Genomic DNA, 24,340 nt, shown 5'->3' on the forward strand with positions numbered 1-24,340 from the left:
AGGGAACACATATTTAAAATTTCAATAGATAATGCCAAAACACTGAAGTTGGTTTAGAATCCAAGCCATTTTTTGCCCCAAGCAAAGAGCAAGGAGTAGTTGAGTTTAGAAACAGGCACCAGAGATGAACTGTTCAACTCACAGACATAGAGAACAGATTTGTGGTTGTCAGGGGGAGGAGGGTGGGGGGAGGAGGGATGGAGTGGGAGTTTGGGATTAGCAGATGTAAACTATTATATATGGAATGGATAAACAGCAAGGTCCTACTGTATAGCACAGGGAACTAGATTCAATATCCTGTGATAAACCATAATGGAAAAGAATATGAAAAAGAATGTATACATGTGTAACTGAATCACTTTGCTGTACAGCAGAAATTAACACAACACTGTAAATCAACTATACCTCGAAAAAAAAAATGTTTTTTAAGAGATGAACTGTCCAACATGTGAGCCCTCTTCTTCAATAACCGTACTCCTATACTCCTAATCTACCCATAGATGATTTCCACAAAGATAATATTGCAAATGGAAAAGGCAGATGCAGCAGGACAAATATATTTTAGAGTTCTAGCTGACAAGTTATTTCACAGTCATAAATTGGGCGTGAAAACAAAATGAGATAATAATTCTGGTTATTTTTATGGAATTCTCCATTTGTTGTTAAAAACAAAAGGAATTTTTATCCAAATATATTGACTAGTCTTTATTTAGTTTTTGGCACTTCTCATCGTTTCATCTAAAAAAAATACCCCCTATATTTTCTCCATTTATGTTTCAGGCTTATTTCCATTTCTGTTCCTTGTAGATTAACCCGATGTTACTGTGTGAAGGCTGCTTATGTTTCCAAGGTTTGGGCTCTACTGAGTGGAACTAAAAATAAAAATCTCGGATCAAAATTACAATAAGGAATTCACAAAAATAGCGTCGTTTTTTCTATGATAAATGTAGCAAATGGGATGACTTGAAGGTTAAGAGTAGAGATTGCCTGGGCATAAGTCTTGACGTTCCCCCAAGCACTAGTTGGGGCAAAACATAAACCTCTCTAAAACTGTCTCCTAATCTATTAAGATTGGGGTAATACTAGGGTTATCGTTTTTTGCGCAGAATCTGGCACAAAATAATGTTCATTGTTATTGTTTATTCTAACATAATAGCAAGCCCCCGCCCCCTCTTAAAGTCTATAAGATGCTACAACGCTCAAGACCACTGCGGCTACTCTGTGAGTTGACAATCATGTAATGGCCAAATCGGAATGAATGACTCCTTCAGGAAAAGAAGAAGCCAGGAGTTGGGCTCAGTTTTAAATTGTACTTTAGATGCAACACCATAAATGATAAGAGGTAAGGCCTGGTAAGAGGATAATGGCTAACCTTTACTTAGCACTTACTCTGTGTCACACTCTTTGAAGCATTTTATAAGCATCTTCTCAGTGTATGCCTACAATGATCCTATGGAATGAGCGCTATTATTATCATCCCTGTTGTACAGATGAGAAAACCAAGTACAGAGTGTTTAATCAACTTGCTCTAAGTCATCCTCTTATTTAATAAGATGGCATAAGTCAGAAAGAGAAAAACAAATATCAGGTAATATCACTTATATGTGGAATCTAGAAAAAGGGTACAGATGAACTTATTTGCAAAGCAGAAATGGATACACAGATGTAGAGAACAAAGGTATGGATACCAAGGGGAGAAGGGGGAGATAGGATGAATTGGGAGATCGGGATTGACATATATACACCACCATGTATAAAATAGATAACTAATGAGAACCTACTGTATAGCACAGGGGACTCTACTCAATGCTCTGTGGTGACCTAAATGGGAAGAAAATCCAAAAAACAGGGGATATATGTATACATATAGCTGATTCACTTTGCTGTACAGCAGAAACTAACACAACATTGTAAAGCAACTATTCTCTTATAAAAATTAAAAAAAAAAAAGATGGCACAGGCCTTCTGACTTCAGAGCTTACACTCTTAACCACTATAGTAAGTCAGAAACAATGGCAGAAAGAGGCCATTTACAGCTAGGACAAAAGGAGGAATTCAGGTATTGTCAACTAGTATCTTTCAAGCAACTACTCTGTACCAGATACTGCTCTAATGCTACCAATGCATATTAGGAGGTTTATTCCTTATGCCATGCCTGAGAATTACATGTTACTGATAGCACTTTTGCGGATGGGGCTTAGAGCTATTGAACACCTGGGGTCACAGAGCTGTCAGCGGCAGAGGTGAGTTTCCTAAACATGTCTGCAGATTCCAAGTCCCAGGCTTTCTCCCTAGGATTGCAGTGAGAATTCCAAGCACAAATGAGTCATCCTCACCACTCAGCAAATATTTATTAAGCACTTATTTGTCTCAGGTGCAAATGAACAACACAAACGGTTCCTGCACGAAGGAACAGGGATTATTTGGAAGAGAAACAATTTACAGGGACAAGTGAGTAAGTAATATTTTATATAATTAATATATAATCAGCACCATCACAGGGCCCAAAAAAATGTCTAATTGATTTGGCAAATATTTACAGTCAGTTACAGAAAAATAATTCTACTTCTCTCTTTTAAAAAAGAGGAAGATAGGGGACTTCCCTGGTAGCACACTGATTAAGACTCTGTGCTCCCAATTCAGTGGGCCCAGGTTCAATCCCTGGTCAGTGAACTAGATCCTACATGCATGCCACAACTAAGAGTTCACATGCCACAACTAAGGAGCCCGCCTGCCACAACTAAGACCCAGTGCAACCAAATAAATAATAAATTTTTTTAAAAGGAGGAAGACATTTGTTTACCATGTATTTTCATATTATCCTAGAAGACTTACCTATGAAGAAAGGCATGTAGGACTAATCAGGGCAAGTAAGGAATTACTAAGTTTTGTAACTTTCCCAACTGTGATCAAAAGTACTAGATCGTGGTTACTCATTAGCCTAGGCAAATAGTCAGCTCTTGCACAGACTTGCCCTGAGTTTAATAAGTATTAAGGGTGCATCCTGCTCATGGTTTTGAATCAAAACATTTACTGAGAAAGAAACAGTAAAGGAAAAGGAGAAAGACTGGTTATGAGTGAAGTAACTGACCACAGCCCTTTTCTTTTGTAAGGCACAGTATCTATTGTGGATTAACATCTACATACAGCAATTTCGGAGCTTTGTGATTTATTTTTCTTTCCAATGGCTATCTTATCAATTGTAATGCATAGATTATTAGTGTTACAGGATTTAACTCTGTCTGTTGTAAATGTTTTAGTAAATCTATAATGATTTAAGCTAGTTTTATTATCTTTGAAAAATTTATTACACTAGTAACATACATTCATTGTAGAAAAACTACAAATACACATGAGCAAAATAAAAAAATTAAAATCAATTGATAAGTCTAGTGGCCAGAAATAACTCTTACTGACATTTGGGCATACATTCTTCTAGTCTCAATAATATATATCTACATATCATTCTTAAATAACCTGGGCTCATATGGCTTGTAAGTTTCTATATTTACTTAATTGTGCATGTCCTTTATGTCATTAAATATACATCTCCACTATAACTTTCAATAGCTATAATATCTATCTATCTATCTATGCCACCATTTATTTACCCATTCCCCTATTATTGGACATTAAGGATGTTTCAAATACCATAAATAATTATATGAGGAACATACTGGGGTATATACCTGTTGCAGTAGTATAAATTTCTAGAAGTGGTATTTCAGGGTCAAATAAGGACATATTTGTAAGATTTTGGCTAATTTTTTTACTGGTTTCTTTTCTTTGTTTTTTTTTTTTTTGAAATAATTATAGACTCACAAGAAGTTGCAAACATGGAATTAGTACAGAGAAATCCCCTGCACCCTTCACCAGTCTTCCCTCAATGATAACATCATACATAACAATAATACAGTATAAAAACTAGGACACTGGCATACTGTAATAACTAGACTACAGACTTTACTTGGATTTAACCAGCTGAATTATTTTTTTAATATTAATAGAATGGTAAGATGCATTCTCACTTTCCTACTTTCTCCTCTCACACAGCTGTCTTTAGCACTCCCTTCAAATCCTATGGAGAGGAAAGACTACAACTATGTTTAGTAGACCATTGTATTTATTAAAAATTAAGAGGAAAAAAATGCAAGTAAGACTTTCACCAGATGCAGAGGTGGTTGAACCAACATTTATGACACAGAAAATGCGTAGGATTCTGCCCTCCTTTTGGTTCTTTGCATCATTCCAGTTCCTTTATAATACACTGGAACAAAGTTTTCCAAAGCTGAGGGTACCCCAACACAAAGCAAATAACAGTGAATCACACAGTGAGAAAGTGATTCATTTCTCCTTCACTCCTTTGATGACATCAAGAAGAAAGCCTCAGTTTAGGGCTACTCTTCAATGCCTCTATAACACTTACTAATTCTCCCTTTTTAACAAATTGCTTAGGCCTCAAGTTCAGACGTAGGCAGGCAGCATCATTTAATTGGAATTCAATGGCATTTTACTGTTTTAACGAAATGTACTTTTGCTTTCAAATTGCAGCAGATGAAACTGGTTTTCCAGTTACAGGAGTATTTTTTAAGTTTCCTTTTAAAATAAATTTATTTTAACAAAAAAGTGATTTTATTTTTAAAAATTAAAAAAAAAAAAAAAGATGGAATGCAAATAGCTGAGCTTAGTGATACATTGTGTTAGAGCATTTTGGTCAATAAAAAGCTGACCAGGGCTTCCCTGGTGGCACAGTGGTTAAGAGTCCGCCTGCCGATGCAGGGGACACGGGTTCGTGCCCCGGTCCGGGAAGATCCCACATGCCGCGGAGCGGCTGGGCCCGTGAGCCATGGCCGCTGAGCCTGCGCGTCCGGAGCCTGTGCTCCGCAACGGGAGAGGCCACAACAGTGAGAGGCCCGCATACCGCAAAAAAAAAAACAAAAAAAAAAACAGAACTGACCAGCCAAATGGCCCAGCATATTCTTCCTTGGGGTTGAGTTTGGGTGAGAGTGAGAATCACCCGGCTTCTGGGTCTCTTCTGGGATTTGCTTACAAAAATGAAATAGATGAACAGAATCTTACATCTATTAAGCACTTATTGGATGCATCGTTTCATAGACTGCCCAGAACAACCCAATGAGATAGATTTCATTAATAACTTCATTTTAAACATGAGGAATCCAAGGGACAGAGGACCTGGCAGGGCTAGGATTCAGACCAGGTGACTGCTGGTTCATACTGTTTCTCATTAAACTTAAAGACCATTAGTCAACTCTAGAAAATTTGGGATGACTCTTTATCCTTGCCAAGACTTTGGGTCACTGCGGGTCTGGTGCTTGCATAGGAATTCCCTAAAGTACATTCCTGACCTGATTAGACAGACATACTCCTGATTAGAAAGGAAATCTCACAGTTAACTTCATTATGGGCCTGCATCTTTCAGAGAAAGACGGAAGGTCTAAATAGCCATTCAACCCCTGCCGTTCTACTTTCCTACACATTTCCACTATTGGAAACGTGCCCACTTTTCTCCAATCATTCCTCTCCTTGAATAGTTCCAAAGGTTTCCCAATAGCATTAGAAAACCAAATCACAGAGGCAAATTCAGCATCATGGAAACAGATAATATAGCTCGATTTAAATATTTAAAACCTATATCCAAATTTATACTAGGTACTAAGGACAGGGAGCAAAGAATTACAAAGCATGGGCTCTGCCAACAAGAGTCCAGTGACAGTCAAGAGAGTCTTCATGACCTTTCAGTTATAATACCTTAGATTTCCAGTGACCTGAACTCCTTTGATGGACTTATGGATTGGGTTATGAATGACTAAGCTTATGGCAAAGCTCCTGAGACCACCAAAGTGTTAAGAGCAGGTCAAATGAAAACAGCACACCTCTAACGTTATAATTCGAAAAAGTAAATAAATTTCATTGACAAAAATTGTCTGCGGGAGAGGCCTTCAAGATGGCGGAGGAGTAAGGCGTAGAGATCACCTTCCTCCCCACAAATACATCAGAAATACATCGACATGTGGAACAACTCCAACAGAACACCTACTGAACACTGGCAGAAGACCTCAGACTTCCCAAAAGGCAAGAAACTCCCCCACATACCTGGGTAGGGCCAAAGAAAAAAGAAAAAACAGAGACAAAAGAATAGGGATGGGACTTGCACCTCTGGGAGGGAGCCGTGAGGGAGGGAAACTTTCCACATGCTAGGAAGCCCCTTCACTGGCGGAGACAGGGGGTGGCGAGGGTGAACTCTCAGAGCCACAGAGGAGAGCGCAGCAACAGGGGTGCGGAGGGCAAAGCAGAGAGATTCCCACACAGAGGATCAGTGCCAGCCAGGACTCACCAGCCCTAGAGGCTTGTCTGCTCACCCGCTGGGACGGGTGGGGGCTGGGAGCTGAGGCTCCGGCTTCAGAGGTCATATCCCAGGAAGACGACGGGGGTTGGTTGCGTGAACACAGCCTGAAGGGGGCTAGTGCGCCACACCTAGCTGGGAGGGAGTCTGGGAAAAAGTCTGGACCTGCCTAAGAGGCAAGAGACCATTGTTTCGGGGTGCACAAGGACAGGGGATTCAGAGCACCGCCTAAATGAGCTCCAGAGATGGGTGCGAGCCACGGCTATAAGTGTGGACACCAGAGATGGGCATGAAACGCTAAGGCTGCTGCTGCAGCCACCAAGAAGCCTGTGTGCGAGCACAGGTCACTATTCACACCTCATCTCCCAGGAGCTTGTGCAGCCCACCACTGCCAGGGTCCCACGATCCAGGGACAACTTCCCCGGGAGAACACACGGCATGCCTCAGGCTGTTGCAATGTCACGCTGGCCTCTGCCCCCTCAGGCTGGCCCCGCATTCCGTACCCCTCCCTCCCCGCAGACTGGGTGAGCCAGAGCCCCCGAATCAGCCGCTCCTTTAACCCCGTCCTGTCTGGGCAAAGAACAGATGCCAGAGGGTGACCTACATGCAGAGGTGGGGCCAAATCCAAAGCTGAACCCAAGGAGCTGGGCGAACAAAGAAGAGAAAGGGAAATCTCTCCCAGCAGCCTCAGGAGCAGCGGATTAAATCTCAACAATCAACTTGATGTACCCTGAATCTGTGGAATACCTGGATAGACAACGAATCATTCCAAAATTGAGGCAGTGGATGTTGGGAGCAACTGTAGACTTGGGGTTTGCTTTTGGCATCTAATTTGTTTCTGGTTTTATGTTTATCTTAGTTTAGTATTCAGAGTTTATTATCATTGGTAGATTTGTTTATTGATTTGGTTGCTCTCTTCCTTTTATATATATATATATATATTTTTTTTTCCTTTTGCTTTTTTTGTGAGTGTGTATGTATATACTTCTTTGTGTGATTTTGTCTCTATAGCTTTGCTTTTTACCATTTGTCCTAACATTCTGTCTGTTTTTTGGACTTTTTTTCAGTATAGCGTTTAGAACTTGTTATCATTGGTGGATGTGTTTTTTGGTTTGGTTGCTCTCTTCTTTCTTTCTTTAATTACTTTTTAATTTTTAATAATTGTTAACTTTTTTATTTTAATAAATTTATTTTATTTTTCTTTCTTTCTTTATTTTTTTCTCCCTTTTATTCTGAGCCATATGGCTGACAGGGTCTTGGTGCTCCAGCTGGGTGTCAGGCCTGTGCCTCTAAGGTGAGAGAGCCGAGTTCAGGACATTGGTCCACTGGAGACCTCCCGGCCCCACATAATATCAAATGGCGAAAGCTCTCTCAGAGATCTCCATCTCAATGCAAAGACCCAGCTCCACTCAACGACCAGCAAGCTACAGTGCTGGACACCCTTTAAACAACTAGCAAGACAGGAACACAATGCCACCCATTAGCAAAGAGGCTGCCTAAAATCATAATAAGGTCACAGACACCCCAAAACACACCACCGGATGCGGACCTGCCCACCAGAAAGGCAAGATCCAGCCTCATCCACCAGAACACAGGCACCAGTCCCCTCTACCAGGAAGCCTACACAAACCACTGAACCAACCTTAGCCACTGGGGGTAGACACCAAAAACAACAGTAACTACGAACCTGCAACTTGTGAAAAGGAGACCCCAAACACAGTAAGTTATGCAAAATGAGAAGACAGAGAAACACACAGCAGATGAAGAAGCAAGGAAAACACCCACCAGACCTAACAAATGAAGAGGAAAAAGGCAGTGTACCTGAAACAGAATTCAGAGTAATAATAGTAAAGATGATCCAAAATCTTGGAAATAGAATGGAGAAAATACAAGAAACGTTTAACAAGGACCTAGAAGAGCTAAAGAGCAAACAAACAATGATGGACAACACAATAAATGAAATTAAAAATTCTCTAGAAGGAATCAACAGTAGAATAACTGAGGCAGAAGAACAGATAGGTGAGCTGCAAGATAAAATAGTGGAAATAACCACCAGAGAGCAGAAAAGAAAAAAGAATGAAAAGAACTGAAGACAGTCTCAGAGACCTCTGGGACAACATTCAACGCATCAACATTCGAATTATAGGGGTCCCAGAAGAAGAAGAGAAAAAAAATGGACTGAGAAAATATTTGAAGAGATTATAGGCAAAAACTTCCCTAATATGGGAAAGGAAATAGTCAATCATGTCCAGGAAGCACAGAGAGTTCCATACAGGATAAATCCAAGGAGAAACACACCAAGACACATATTATCAAACTATCAAAAATTAAATACAAAGAAAAAATATTAAAAGCAGCAAGGGAAAAGCAACAAATAATATACAAGGGAATCCCCATAAGGTTAACAGCTGATTTTTCAGCAGAAACTCTGGAAGACAAAAGGGAATGGCAGGACATATTTAAAGTGATGAAAGGGAAAAACCTACAACCGAGATTACTCTACCCAGCAAGGATCTCATTCAGGTCCAACAGAGAAATTAAACCTTTACAGACAAGCAAAAGCTAAGAGAATTCAGCACCACCAAACCAGCTTTACAATAAATGCTAAAGGAACTTCTCTAGGCAGGAAAGAGAAGAGACGGAAAACACCTACCATAACAAACCCAAAACAATTAATAAAATGGTAATAGGAACATACATATGGATAATTACCTTAAATGTAAATGGATAAAGTGCTCCAACCAAAAGACATAGACTGGCTGAATGGATACAAAAACAAGACTTGTATATATGCTGTCTACAAGAGACCCACTTCAGACCTAGGGACACATACAGACTGAAAGTGAGGGGATGGAAAAAGATATTCCATGCAAATGGAAATCAAAAGAAAGCTAGAGTAGCAATTCTCACATCATACCAAAGAGACTTTAAAATAAAGACTATTACAAGAGACAAAGAAAGACACTACATAATGATCAAGGGATCAATCCAAGATGAATATATAACAATTGTAAATATTTATGCACCCAACATAGGAGCACATCAATACATAAGGCAAATGCTAACAGCCATAAAAGGGGAAATCGACAGTAACACAATCATAGTAGGGGACTTTAACTCCTCACTTTCGCCAATGGACAGATCATCCAAAATGAAAATAAATAAGGAAACACAAGCTTTAAATGATACATTAAACAAGATGGACTGAATTGTATTTATAGGACATTCCATCCAAAAACAACAGAATACATTTTCTTCTCAAATTCTCATGAAACATTCTCCAGGATAGATCATATCTTGGGTCACAAATCAAGCATCAGTAAATTTAAGAAAATTGAAATCAAGTATCAAGTATCTTTTCCGACCACAACACCATGAGACTAGATATCAGTTACAGGAAAATATCTGTAAAAAATACAAACACATAGAGGCTAAATAATACACTACTAAATAACCAAGAGATCACTGACGAAATCAGAGAGGAACTCAAAAAACACCTAGAAACAAATGACAGTGAAAACATGATTAACCAAAACCTATGGGATGCAGCAAAAGCAGTTCTAAGAAGGAAGTTTATAGTAATACAGTCCTATCTCAAGAAACAAGAAACACCTCAAATAAACAACCTAACCTTACACCCAAAGCAATTAGAGAAAGAAGAACAAAAAATCCCCAAAGTTAGAAGAAGGAAAGAAATCAAAAATATCAGATCAGAAATAAATGAAAAAGAAATGAAAGAAACAATAGCAAAGATCAATAAAACTGAAATCTGGTTCTTTGAGTACATAAACAAAATTGATAAACCATTAGCCAGACTCATCAAGAAAAAAAGGGAGAAGACTCAAATCAATAGAATTAGAAATGAAAAAGGAGAAATAACAACTGACATTGCAGAGATACAAAGGACCGTGAGAAATTCCTACAAGCAACTATATGCCAATAAAACGGACAACCTGGAAGAAATGGACAAATTCTTAGAAAAGTACAAGCTTCCGAGAATGAACCAGGAAGAAGTAGAAAATATAAACAGACCAATCACAAGCACTTAAATTGAGACTGATTAAAAATCTTCCAACAAACAAAAGCCCAGGACCAGATGGCTTCACAGGCGAATTCTATCAAACATTTAGAGAAGAGCTAACACCTATACTTCTCAAACTCTTAGAAAATATAGCAGAGGAAGGAACACTCCCAAACTCATTCTACGAGGGCACCATCACCCTGATACCAAAACCAGACAAGGATGTCACAAAGAAAGAAAACTACAGGCCAATATCACTGATGAATATAGATGCAAAAATCCTCAACAAAATACTAGCAAACAGAATCCAACAGCACATTAAAAGGATCATACACCATGGTCAAGTGGGGTTTATCCCAGGAATGCAAGTATTCTTCAATATACACAAATCAATCAATGTGATAAACCAAATTAACAAATTGAAGGAGAAAAACCATACGATCATCTCAGTAGATGCAGAAAAAGCTTTCAAGAAAATTCAACATCCATTTATGATAAAAACCCTCCAGAAAGTAGGAATAGAGGGAATTTTCCTCAACATAATAATGGCCATATATGACAAACCCACAGCCAACATCGTCCTCAATGCTGAAAAAATTGAAAACATTTCCACTAAAATCAGGAAGAAGATAAGGTTGCCCACTCTCACATTATTCAACATAGTTTTGGAAGTTTTGGCCACAGAAATGAGAGAAGAAAAAGAAATAAAAGGAATCTATATCAGAAAAGAAGAAGTAAAGCCGTTACTGATTGCAGATGACAGGATACTACACATAGAGAATCCTAAAGATGCTACCAGAAAACTACTAGAGCTAATCAATAAATCTGGTAAAGTAGCAGGATACAAAATTAATGCACAGAAATCTCTTGCATTCCTATACACTAATGATGAAAAATCTGAAAGAGATATTAAGGAAACACTCCCATTTACCACTGCAACAAAAAGAATAAAATACCTAGGAATAAACCTACCTAAGGAGACAAAAGACCTGTATGCAGAAAACTATAAGACATTGATGAAAGAAATGAAAGATGATACCAACAGATTAGAGGTATACCATGTTCTTAGATGGGAAGGATCAACATTGTGAAAATAACTATATTACCCAAAGCAATCTACAGATTCAATGCAATCCCTATCAAACTACCAACGGCATTTTTCACAGAACTAAAACAAAAAATTTCACAATTTGTATGGAAATACAAAACACCCCGAATAGCCAAAGCAATCTTGAGAAAGAAAAACGGAGCTGGAGGAATCAGGCTCCCTGACTTCAGACTATACTACAAAGCTACAGTAATCAAGACAGCATGGTACTGGCAAAAAAACAGAAATATAGATCAATGGAACAGCATAAAAATCCCAGAGATAAACCCACACACATATGGTCACCTTATTTTTGATAAAGGAGGCGAGAGTAAAAATGGAGAAAAGACGGCCTCTTCAAGAAGTGGTGCTGGTAAAACTGGACAGCTATATGTAAAAGAATGAAATTAGAACACTCCCTAGCACTATACACAAAAATAAACTCAAAATGGATTAAAGACCTAAATGTAAGGCCAGACACTATCAAACTCTTAGAGGAAAACATAGGCAGAACACTCTATGACATAAATCACAGCAAGATCCTTTTTGACACACCTCCCAGAGAAATGGAAATAAAAACAAAAATAAACAAATGGACCTAATGAAACTTAAAAGCTTTTTCACAGCAAAGGAACCCATAAACAAGTCGAAAAGACAACCCTCAGAATGGGAGAAAATATTTGCAAATGAAGCAACTGACAAAGGTTTAATCTCCAAAATTTACAAGCAGCTCATGCAGCTCAATATCAACAAAACAAACAACCCAATCCAAAAATGGGCAGAAGACCTAAATAGACATTTCTCTAAAGAAGACATACAGATTGCCAGCAAACACATGAAAGAATGCTCAACACCACTAATCATTAGAGAAATGCAAATCAAAACTACAAGGAGGTATCACCTCACACCAGTCAGAATGGGCATCATGAAAAAATCTACAAACAATAAATGCTAGAGAGGGTGTGGAGAAAAGGGAACACTCTTGCACTGTTGGTGGGAATGTAAATTGATACAACCACTATGGAGAACAGTATGGAGGTTCCTTAGAAAACTAAAAATAGAACTACCATACGACCCAGAAATCCCACTACAGGGCATATACCCTGAGCAAACCACAATTCAAAGAGAGTCATGTACCACAATGTTCGTTGCAGCTCTATGTACAATAGTCAGGACATGGAAGAAACCTAAGTGTCAATTGACAGATGAATGGATAAAGAAGATGTGGCACATATATAAAATGGAATATTACTCAGCCATAAAAAGAAACGAAATTGAGCTATTTGTAATGAGGAGAACGGACCTAGAGTCTGTCATACAGAGTGAAGTAAGTCAGAAAGAGAAACAAATACCGTATGCTAACACATATATATGGAATTTAAGAAAAAAAAATGTCATGAAGAACCTAGGGGTAAGACAGGAATAAAGACGCAGACCTACTAGAGAATGGATTTGAGGATATGGAGAAGGGGAAGGGGAAGCTGTGACAAAGTGAGAGAGTGGCATGGACATATATACACTACCAAACGTAAAATAGATAGCTAGTGGTAAGCAGCCACATAGCACAGGGAGATCAGCTCGGTGCTTTGTGATCACCTAGAGGGGTGGAATAGGGAGGGTGGGAGGGAGGGAGATGCAAGAGGGAAGAGATATGGGAACATATGTATATGTATAACTGATTCACTTTGTTATAAAGCAGAAACTAACACACCATTGGAAAGCAATTATACTCCAATAACGATGTAAAAAAAAAAAGAGTAAAACAAATACCATATGCTAACACATATATATGGAATCTAAAAAAAAATTTAAAATAATTGGTCATGAAGAACCTAGGGGCAGGACAGGAATAAAGACGCAGACGTAGGGCTTCCCTGGTGGTGCAGTGGTTGAGAGTCCGCGTGCCGATGCAGGGGACACGGGTTCGTGCCCCTGTCCGGAAAGATCCCACATGCCGCGGAGCGGCTGGGCCCGTGAGCCAATGGCGGCCGCTGAGCCTGCGTGTGCGGAGGCTGTGCTCCGCAACGGGAGAGGCCACAGCAGTGAGAGGTCCGCGTACCGCAAAAAAAAAAAAAAAAGACTCAAACGTAGAGAATGGACTTCAGGACACAGTGAGGGGGAAGGGTAAGCTGGGACAAAGTGAGAGAGTGGAATTGACATATATACACAGTATCAAATGTAAAATAGATAGCTAATGGCAAGTAGCTGCATAGCACAGGGAGATCATCTCCGTGCTTTGTGACCACCTAGAGGGATAGCATAGGGAGGGTGGGAGGGAGACACAAGAAGGAGGAGATACAGGGATATGTGTATATGTATAGCTGAGTCACTTTGTTATAAAGTAGAAACTAACACACCATTGTAAAGCAATTATACTCCAATAAAGATGTTTAAAAAAATTGTCTGCATAGCTATTTTGTGATTTAATTTTAAATTTGAGGGACTTCCCTGGCAGTCCAGTGCTTAGGACTCTGTGCTCACTGCCAAGGGCCTGGGTTCAATCCCTGGTCAGGGAACTGAGATCCCACAAGCCACGTGGTGCTACCAAAAAAAAAAAAAAAGAAAGAAAGAAACTATCTTAGCCTGAGACAAAGGCTTGCTGGCCTGAGGTAATTTATTTGGGGGCAAGGGTTAGGGATGAAAGAGTGTTACAGGGAATGAGGGAGAGATAACATAAGGACGCGTTATTGTATTAGCCACCCAACGATGAGTGCAACTCGTCCCACAGAACCTTCTGAAAAGCCTTATGAAATCTCAGGACTGCCCACTCCAAAGGCTGAACGGAGGAAGAATTTATGCATAGATTCCTCATTAGTGAAAGGTGGTCCACAGTTTTGGATCATGCACTTGTTACTGGAGAGCAAGTTCCCACGGGTGTCCCTATTGCAACATCAGAGAAGCTGACGACAGGAAGCAAGAGGTGCATGGCAGGGTCCCGACAGCGCCAGGTAGCATTCACCTGAATCTGGTGAAACTTCTTAGCATTAGAGGTGTGGCTGAGAACATCCAAGTGGCATCCAAGAGGTCGCCAATATAAAACCATTATCAGCAATATGATGTACATCTGCCCAGACACAGTTTTTTAAGAACACCATTCATTCATTCATTCATTCATTCATTCATAAACCCATTCAACAAATATTTATTTATTTTTATTTATTTTTTTTTTTCAACAAACATTTATTAAGCATCAACCACATGCCGGTGACTATGTTAAGTACGAGGGATCCAGTAGTTTGTCTATCATAAGTGCTTTGCTCTCTTGGAACCTGCCGTCTATTTGGGGGAATCAGGCATTTAGTAAATTATTATAACAATTAGTGAATTACAATTGTGATAACTATCATGAAGCGTAGGATGATAAACTTTCTAGTCATGAGAATCAAGGAAGGCTTCCCCGAGGAAGTGGCATTTAAGCTAAAACTTGCAGAGGAGGAGGTGAAGAAAGTAAAGTAGGGGAGAATAACTAGAAAGCGTGTTGCAGGCAGAAGGAAGAACGTGAACAAATACCCCTTGGCAGAAAAACTTAAACTGTCCTGAGGAAAAAGAAAAGGCCAGGGGCACTGGAGTGTGTGAGTGAAGGGGAGAGGCGGGGGTAAGTTGGTGGCTGAGCAAGAGCCAGATCACGTCCGGCCTGATAGGTCAGAAAAAGGATTTGGATTTTATCCTAAGGTCAATGGGCATCTACCGAAGGATCTTGAACAGGGGAACAATTATAATCAGATTTGGGTTTTTGTTTTGTTTTGTTTTACATAAATCAAGATACGCTTGGTAAATACAAGCAGCAGAAGCTCATAAGTATCACACAGGTATTTAAAAAGAGCACCGTCTGTAATAGCTATGTAACTCTACAAAAACAAAGAGGAGTGTTGATGAGATGGGAGCAGTGGGCTGGTGGCCTGAGCCTGGAGTCTGGGAAGGCCTGCGTAGTTCACTTTTTCTGTGTTTTTGGGGACTACTTCTTGGTCTGATTTGACGCCAGGTTTGCATTTGGGTAAGCCACAATGAAATCCCCACTGAAAACTCTCCCCCTTCTTCAGAAGCTTCAAAAGAAAATTTCTCAAGTTTCCACTAAGACTAACCTCATATGTGGGTGGTGGTAGGGACCACCTATAGGATGTGACTCAAAAGGTGCTAAAACACCACTCCTATTCAGTGTAAACTTTCTATTCCCTCTGCTAGTGTCTAAAATTCTACCATCACCATTCCATTCTGATGAATGTTCAACTGTCAAATATGGTAGCACTGGATCTATCCTGCCTTCCTGGGATGGAGCTGGTTTTTTGTGTTTTCTCAGGGATGGGAGGATTTGAAGCTTTTTGAGATCACTGGCCACACAGGGGCAGGGAGGGGCCATGAGACTGGGTAGGTTACAGAGGGTGAGAGTGAAAGGAGCTTGGGCTCGTTTGTAGTTAAAGGATGCATACATAATGTTGCATGTGTATCTTTACATAAACTTAGGTAAACATAGACGGGTATACTTAATGGCATATACATGACTTTATAACATGGGAAGCAATAATGGTAAGGAACATAGGTCCCAGGATTAGACCAACCTGGGTTCAGATCACAACCACTGTGACTCCAGGAAAGTTGTAGCACCTACCTTATAGGGTGGTTCGCAGGATTCAATGAGATAGTCTGTTTAAAGCCCTAGCACTGGTCTGAAGTATAAATGTTACGTTACTAAGATGATGAGTATGTTTGTCCTTGGGCAAACATGTGTGTGCCTGCACGTGTAGGTGCAGATGCGGGTATGTAAGGGAGACAGAGTATGTCTAGGAACAGGAACGGGGGGACTTCCCTGGCCGTCCAGTGGTTAAGACTCTGCGCTTCCTGGTGGGGAACTAAGATCCAAAAAAAATACAAGAGAGGGGAAGAGGGAGAATGTTGGCCACCCCTGCAGGTGGAGTTACCACTAGAGTGGCCCTTTCTGTGGGGTGAGGGGACTGAGGAGACAGCTCAGCTTTACCAAGCGGGGACACCAAAGGGCCTGGAACTACAGGGCCTTCCTGATAAGCACAGAATCTAAAGTAGAAATTAGTTGAAGGAAACAGGCAACAGAGTGGGATGTGATGCTGAAGCTCAAAACACCCTACATAAAAGAGAGATGAAAGAAAAAAAAAAAAAAGAATTGAAAGTGATCTCTGGAATTGACATGTATCCAAATTAGGCCCCTGTGCTTGGAGAACATACGACTTCATGTGCTCCATCCTAAAGCTCCCCCCTGTTTTGAGCCTCATGCATGTTTGCTTTTTCAGAACTGACACAGAAGAACTTTGAAAAGCCTGTAAACCACTGTGATCTGTTCTCAGACCTCTTGGTTCCCTCTTATGATTTTCCCATGGAGTTATATCTAAGTACTTTCTTCATGATAAGGAATTGTCATCCCTGTGTTTGAGAGAGAAGATACAGTAAAAGCAGAGCACCCAGTATCTAGTCCCAGTTCTGCCCCTAACTCACTGGGTAACGTCAAGGAATCTCTCAGTCTCTCTGGGCACAGCTGCCTCATCTGCCACGGAATTTGATTGGTCACTTTGGGTCATTATCTTTTGACTTCCTGCCATCCTAGATGAGGTTTAGCTCCCCTCAAACATCTCTCCTCCCCTTAAAGTTGTATCACCATATGACATGGTGGTTGAGAGCCCAGATCACCAGCCTCTTGCTAGCTGTGACTCCTAGGATGAGTTATTTAACCTCGAGTCTCCATTTCATTCTTTGTAAAACGAGGGTAAGAAGAGCATAGTGTATCATTGGGTGGCTAAAAGGATTAAATGAGTTAGTGCAGTTAAAGTATTTAAAACAGTGCTTGGCACAGATAAGGGCTACACTACTCTGGTGTTATGTAATAATAATAAGATCATTACTACTTTATTGGGTAACTTTGTAGTGTTAAAAGAAATATACTATTGATAAATCAAGAAATAGAAGTATAAGCATTATTTGGGGCTATAAAAGTCTCCAGTGGGTAGGGTAGGGGGGACCTGGGACATTGCTTTTCCTTTTTCTTTAAGCCCTCCTGTGCTTTGACTTTTCAAGGATGTGTCTGGACCACCACAGTATTGTTTTTTTAATTTCAAAAGATTGAGCAAAAAGATCACTCAAGTCCCTCTCAAATCTCACAATTCAAGGACTGACTGTGATTTTTAAGGAACAGTATTTTTTAGGTGCCCGGTTTATCTTTGGTATCATAGCTACCGTTAATACGTTTGACGTTTTCAGGAAATCCTCATAAAAGGTTAAAATAAACACAATCACCGGGGCATGTTTATAACTGAGTGTGTTTCAGCGTCTGGGAAAGGAGCGAAAATGAGAAAGGTGAAAATATAAACTTTGTAAATATTTGGACTTATGAGCTAGCAAAATATTTTGCCCCCTGTAATCTTTTCCCAGAAATCGACTCAGTTGCACAAAGGAAGGATCAGTAGCAGTAAGCTCAGAGGAAAGCACCGCCGGCGCCCAGCGCTGAAAGCGTTAACAGGGCTGAGTAAAGCGTTCCCCGAAGTGAGTAAGGCTCGAGTTGTAAAAGTTTGCAAAGCAGCGGCGGCAGCAGCTCCCAGGGAAATGGAAGCCGGTCGAGGGAGCCTGGCGGAGCGGAAACCGAGAACCGTGCTGAGCTGAACTCAGCCGGGATTACAAACCCAAGGTTAGTGGACCCCGCACACCTCCCCGCGCTGACATCTTTGGAGAGTTGTCTCAGGAAGGCCGGCGCCGGCTCTCAGCCTGGTGTGTCCTGTCTGCTTTATTCACCCGTGGGGCCGCCGGCTGTCGTGCCAAACCTCCCGCGAATGCGTTCGCCCAAGCCCTGGCGCTGTGAGGGCCGGGGACCTCTTCCCTGGAGACTCTCCTAAAGGGGAGACTTCTTTTCAGACATCCGAAATGAAACTGTTTCTGGGACAAGGATGATTTTCAGAATACACACACACATAGGCGCACACACACACCTGTATACGCTGCTCCATCTTGGTTCTTGCAGGCTGTGACCACAATCCAGAATTCCTATCTGCTTCAGTTGAAACTGAGAACCATTGTCAAAGTAACAAAACAGGCTGTGCAACTTTATCATATGGGAGGGATATTGTCTCTGAGGCTAAGATAATCAAGGTGAGAAAAAAGAGAGAGGAAAGAAAGAAAAGAAAAAAAAGAAACTTCCAAGCCACATGGCCTGGAGTTGACAAAAGAATTTTTGAAAATTAGTTTCTAGTAGAAATGTTTCTTGTACATTGCTAGAACAAAATAATGGGGAAGATGTATTGTGAAGGAAAGAATTCTACAACTACATGAGATTCAGATACATTTATCTATGTAAACAGTTTGTTATGGTATGGTGCATAGCAGATAAACTTAAAAGAAGGGGGGAAAAAAAGAGTAAATGGCTTCAGAGAAATTGCATCCTGAGGGGCCTTTCATTTGAGACCCAGATGGACTGCCTGAGGGCTTTCACCCTTGGAGCCCTGGCTGAGAGAGCGGGGTGGCTTTGTCCCCTCAACAGGCCAGTTCTGTTTCCCCCTCTTGCCTTGCACACGGAGAGGCAATGAGTAAGTAGCCAGTGGCCGGCCGTGCTGACAGCTCCCTCACATCCACCAGCAGGCAGGAGTCGAGGCTTATACCTGCTAGCACTGAATCAGAATGAGTCATCTGAAACTTGGGTGCGGGAGCAAAGTCCTTGCAAACTGCCTTATGCAAACTGCTGGCTGGATGTAGGTGGGATACACCTCTCCGAGCACTCACAGTTTTTTCTTCTCTTCCTTTCTCCTTCAAACCGGCAGGCATCCGGACACTCTCAAGAGGCAGTCTCTGCCCCTTCGGCTCAGCTGACCTGACGATGTGGACTTAGCCCCTCCGGGTCAGGACTGGAGTTTTAAAATAAAATGGATGATGTGACATTACTTGATCTTCTGGAGTGCCCCGTGTGCCTCGAAAAGCTCGATGTCACCGCCAAAGTCCTCCCTTGCCAGCACACCTTCTGCAAACCATGTCTCCAGAGGATTTTCAAGACCCACAAAGAGCTGAGGTGCCCCGAATGCAGGACCCTGGTGTTTTGCAGCATCGAGGCGCTGCCGGCCAACCTGCTGCTCGTGCGCCTTCTGGATGGCATGCGCTCGGGCCAGGGCTCAGGGGGAGGGGGCTCCCTCTGCAGGCCTGGCGTGCTGACCTCACAGGGCAGCAGGAAGAGCAAGACTCACCCCCGAGGTCTGCAGTGCAGCCCCTTCCAGCTGGTGCCTAACATCAGAATCCACATGGATGGGGTAAGAAAGATCTCATTTGTTCCTACTGTGTCCACTTGGAGGTTGGGTTTGCCTGCACCAGCAGTTGGGGCTTCTGTTCTTTTAGTTACATTTCAAAGACCCCCTGCGGAGGATTCCCTGGGGATAAGTTTCTGTGGGCGGTGATCGTTGTACTGAGACTTGGTGGAATCCTGAGTCTATCTGATCCACCCACGAATGCTTAGATTGTTAAAGCTTCCCAGGTTCTCCCTGCTCCTCGTCCAGAAGGTGGAAGGACAAGGAAAGCTTTCTTGGTTATATTTTTGGTCTTACATTTCTGCTGTTCTGAGGCCAAACCAGGGCACGGGAAATGCACAGAGGATGGGAAAAAAGAAAAGCAAATCTAACTGCTTGTTGCTTTTGAGATCTCAAAGAAATTTCCAAATGTCAGGTTTTGTTTGCATTTTACCCCGATCCATCTTTCCATTCCCAGTCATAAAGCGCCATGATGACAATGCTCATTCATAATGGTTCAAAGTTATCAAGACACTTAACTGCCCAAATTTCCCGTGGGAAGGGAGCATATATGTGGGTAGAGTGATTGACAGGAAAGGCTGGCTGTGAAGTACAATAGATGTGTATAGGAGCCCCGCAGGTGTGTCTTACTTTACAAAATGAATAAAACATACACAAAGTGCACATCAGAGGCTGCAATAAAAAAAAAATGAAGAGCCCCAGGAGAGCCCCGGGAGATCACCCAGTAATGTTTTTGGTGTTTGTAATGTGAATTGCTCTCTCCAGCCTTGTGGGCACATCCTCAGGACTTTATCTGACCTGGATATGGGAAGCTGGGTAAGGGGACATTTCAAGAGAAGGGCGTGGTCCTTGTGGCTCCAGGAGGATTACTTGCTGTCACCCTTGCAGTCAGTGTGTCCACGTGGACATGGCAAGCTGTGGCTTGGGTGGGTGGCATACTTAGAAAGTCTCAGCGGGATTCTGTGAAGTCCCACCTGAAGCAAGCTTTAACACTGGCAGCAGTCTCACGACTCCCTGCTGTGAAGAGCCGCAGAGGGTGGGAGGGTCTTCCCCGGATGCCTTCCCACTGAAGGAGAATAGCCTTGTGGTGTGCATTCAGAGCAAGTTTCTGAAGTATTCCTTCCAACAGCTCACCCCTCCTTGGGTTCCCTGCACCTTTAAGCCACCCATGCAGTAGGGGTGTATGGAAACATTCCAAAATGAGAGCGGGAAGAAGCAGGGCATTGGTGTGATTTCTTCACTGCGGACTTTTTAGTGTCATTGGGCCTGTGTGTGTGAACACATTCCCGAAGAAGGCTTGGCGCCCTTGTTTAAGGCTCCTTATTAGCCCTAGGTCTAGTCATCAATCAGAATCCACAGGCCTGGAAAAGGCGGGGTCAGGGTTGCGGAGCAAACTTTCTGAGGCAGGCTGTGTTTATAGAGCATTAGGTTCTATCTTGGGTCAGCAAATCTCCCTTTGAATTCCTAAGACCCAGCAACCTCTCCCCTCCCTTGCGCTGCAAAGTCTGACTTGCCTCCCTGCAGGGCAGAGTATCATCGATCACTCAGAGTGTCGGGGGACTGGGAGAAGGCAAGTCCCCTACCACCTTCGCATGTTCTTGTTCATGCTTTCATCTTTTTTCGATGTGGCTATGTTGCTAAGAAAAGGTAGCAACAGATGGATCCACAGCTACCTACCTTTTGAACCACAGAGGATTCCCAGGCCCCTCCCAGCATAGGGAGTTGTAGGAACTAGAGCTGGTCCAATGGAAGAGACAGCCAGTAAGATGCTGCGTGTCCCTGGAACTCTTTCACAAGGACTTGTCACTTCAGACCAAGGTGCCGGTGATGGGGTTGTGCCCATCCTCTGAGCTGCACTGGAGTCCTGCCATGAGGCTGAAATGGAGAACCAAGCCGTTGAGGGCTCCTGCTTTCAGGCAGGACCTGGTTTAGTGAAGACTCTCTACAAGAGAGCAGAGCTGGCAGCCAGCCTGCAACTGCCCCTGTTTCCTTCATTTCCTGAGCCTACCTTTCTCCAAGTGCCTCGTGTCATCCCTTTTGCCTCTCTCAATGGGGATATGAACAAACTATTCCTGGATGTAAATACGGCTGTAATTCTGCAACCTGTTCTACTCCCCCAAATACAGCTACCTTTCCTATAAGTGTGAAAGCGATCAGGTGTCCCTGGGTTCAGAGAATTGCCGATTATCTGGGAGGCCACACTGTTCTGAGAGGCGGAGTGATGGCCTTGCATCCTCAGTCAAACGCTCACCAACCTACTTGCCCTCTCAGCCTCAGTTTACCCAGTCCAGTCAACACTTAGTAATACTTGCTACCCCTCTTCCTCCAGGATAGTGTAAAGATTATCTTACGACATACTCATAGCACCTTAGAAAACCTATGCCATGTAAATGCAAAGCATCATCATTATCATTAATTTAAACCGGCTGTATGTCTTTGGGCAAGCCACTTAATCTTGCTGGGTCTCAATTTAAAATTCTGTAAAGTGGGAAAATGTATTATAAAAACAGAGAGCCACTGTGAGGCTTAACTAACGAGTGTTTGCAAAGCACTTTGAGATCCTTAGATGAAAGGCATTAGGAAGGTCGTTATCATAGTAAGCATTATTATTGACTGTTTAGTGTGCCCTGCGGTGCATGAGGCATTCTACAAAATACAGCAGGAGTGATAGCCCTTGCAGGAGAGTGTAATAGGTCTTATTATTGAACTTGAGTCTATGATGAGTCCAGGCCAGGATAATACTAAGTATCAAGTACTACCCTAATACGGCATAAATAACCTGTTGTCACAGGGTACCATTTTCTAAAACACCTCTTCCAAAGGACTCGATGTTAAGGTGGCACTCCCAAAGAATTCATTTAACTTCCTGTCCAGCAGCTTTTTAAGCCCAAAGTCTGTTCTGCTTTCCTAAACTCATCAAACCCACAAGCTCATCAAGATGTTTCTGTTGGCTCAAAGAGGCCTGGTACTTTTTGTGCCAGCCAGTACACTAGGGTGGAACCAATAGTCACACTTCACGGTGCCAGCCCAAGAGACAAAAAAATAGTCCATTGTGCCTACCTGTCTAAAACCCTCCTAAGCCGATTGTGTAAAAAGAAAACTTGAGAAACGGCTGTAGGTTTCTACAGCACGCAATTATTTCAAACCAACAGGGGAGATCAACAGACTCCTGGCGGGCCCACGGCAGTGAAAATCCCACGGGCTCTTATTCCTTCCCGTACTGCAGGTGAGCCAGAGGAACTTTGCAAGCCTTCGAGAAGATTATGGGCTTCTGTATAGCTGATCTCTCTTCCTCCTCTGTCTGTTATCCTTTAATAATATTTCTGAATTAGAACAGGCAAGAGGGGCTTCCCTGGTGGCACAGTGGTTAAGAATCCGCCTGCCAATGCAGGGGACATGGGTTTGAGCCCTGGTCCGGGAAGATCCCACATGCCGTGGAGCAACTAAGCCCATGCACCATGACTACTGAGCCTGTACTCTAGAGCCTGCGAGCCACAACTACTGAGCCCATGTGCCACAACTACTGAAGCCCGTGTGCCTAGAGCCCATGCTCCACAACAAGCCAAGCCACCACAGAGAGAAGCCCACGCACCGCAACGAAGAGTAGCCCCCGCTCGCCACAACTAAAGGAAGCCCGCAGGCAGCAACGAAGACCCAATGCAGCCAAAAATAAATAAATAAATTTATTTAAGAAAAAAAAGGAAAAAGGCAAGAAAGCAGTGAAGATAAAATTTGCAAAGTTAAGTTTGAAAAATACCAGAATTCAAATCCTGATTCTGCCCCTTGATAGTTGTGTAATTTGGATGAATCACTTAAACCTCGGTGCCTCTAATCCCCCTTTTATAAACTAGAGATAACAGTAGTATCTACCTCAGAGCGTCAGTGGGGAGAAATAAATGAAACTGTTAATGTTAGTTAGCTCGTAGCACCGCAACTGGTTCCTATTACAAGCTCAATAAATATGAGCTGTTATTCTTATTAAAGCGACTCAAGACTTTCCAGTCTAAATTACACAACATCTCTCAACCCCTTGTTAATCGAGTGTCCTCCAGAGATGGTCCTGGGTACCCTGATTTTTGGTTTGCTTTGTGTGTCTCCAAAGGATCCGGGGCCATGATTCAGGTGTGTGATTTCTCCCAGCATGAGCTGACTTGACAGCTCACTTCCAAGACCCTTTAGGAGCTAGGAGTTGATTCTAGGAGAAAACGTGCTACCCAGCCTCACTTCCCCAAATGGCAGGCTCAGCAGGACACCATACAAAGGGCAACAACCTGGTGCACCTCCGCAGCATCACCAGTTCCTCATTAAGGTCTAGCTTTCCTTTCCCCTGCATCTCTCTATCCCCAGTACAAACGTTGCCGCCCTGGGCCTTGCAGGGCCGGACTCTCTCCCTTCTTTGTTAAACAACATGCCAACCACACACATTCCTGTCTCACTTGCCCTGTCTCAGCAAGAACACACCTGCCACCTACAGCACACAGACCAGGTGGCCGTGTCCTAGAAACTTTTTCAGCTGGTGTTACAAGCAGCTGAGATGGCAAAATGAGGTCAGAAGGCACATGAGGGAATTGAGGCTGGGTAGAAACCAGAAGGCGCCCAGCCCCTTTTCCTGGGTTTCAGCTGCT

At 42.3% G+C, this 24,340-nt stretch overlaps 2 protein-coding genes across 8 annotated transcripts in view; one reads left to right on the forward strand and one right to left on the reverse strand.

Annotated features, from left to right (window-relative positions):
* Positions 1-24,340, reverse strand: part of GRXCR2 (glutaredoxin and cysteine rich domain containing 2) — a 143,662-nt gene that overhangs the window by 62,592 nt on the left and 56,730 nt on the right. The window lies entirely within an intron of this gene.
* Positions 17,898-24,340, forward strand: part of SH3RF2 (SH3 domain containing ring finger 2) — a 143,989-nt gene continuing 137,546 nt past the window's right edge. For 2 of the 7 annotated variants that reach the window (XM_089909449.1, XM_089909450.1), the window contains exons 1-2: positions 17,906-18,118; positions 19,242-19,721. In XM_089909449.1, coding sequence (XP_089765575.1) covers positions 19,344-19,721 — 378 coding nt within the window. In that variant the 5' untranslated portion in view covers positions 17,906-18,118; positions 19,242-19,343. Of the gene's footprint in view, positions 18,119-19,241; positions 19,722-24,340 lie in introns of all 7 variants that reach the window. The other 5 variants (XM_089909454.1, XM_089909448.1, XM_089909453.1 and 2 more) reach the window with 5 other exon arrangements.

The sequence above is a fragment of the Delphinapterus leucas genome, chromosome 3, assembly GCF_059928025.1.
Source record: "Delphinapterus leucas isolate spDelLeu-1000000601 "Yukka" chromosome 3, BTC_Dleu_Yukka2, whole genome shotgun sequence".
Lineage (NCBI taxonomy): Eukaryota > Metazoa > Chordata > Mammalia > Artiodactyla > Monodontidae > Delphinapterus > Delphinapterus leucas.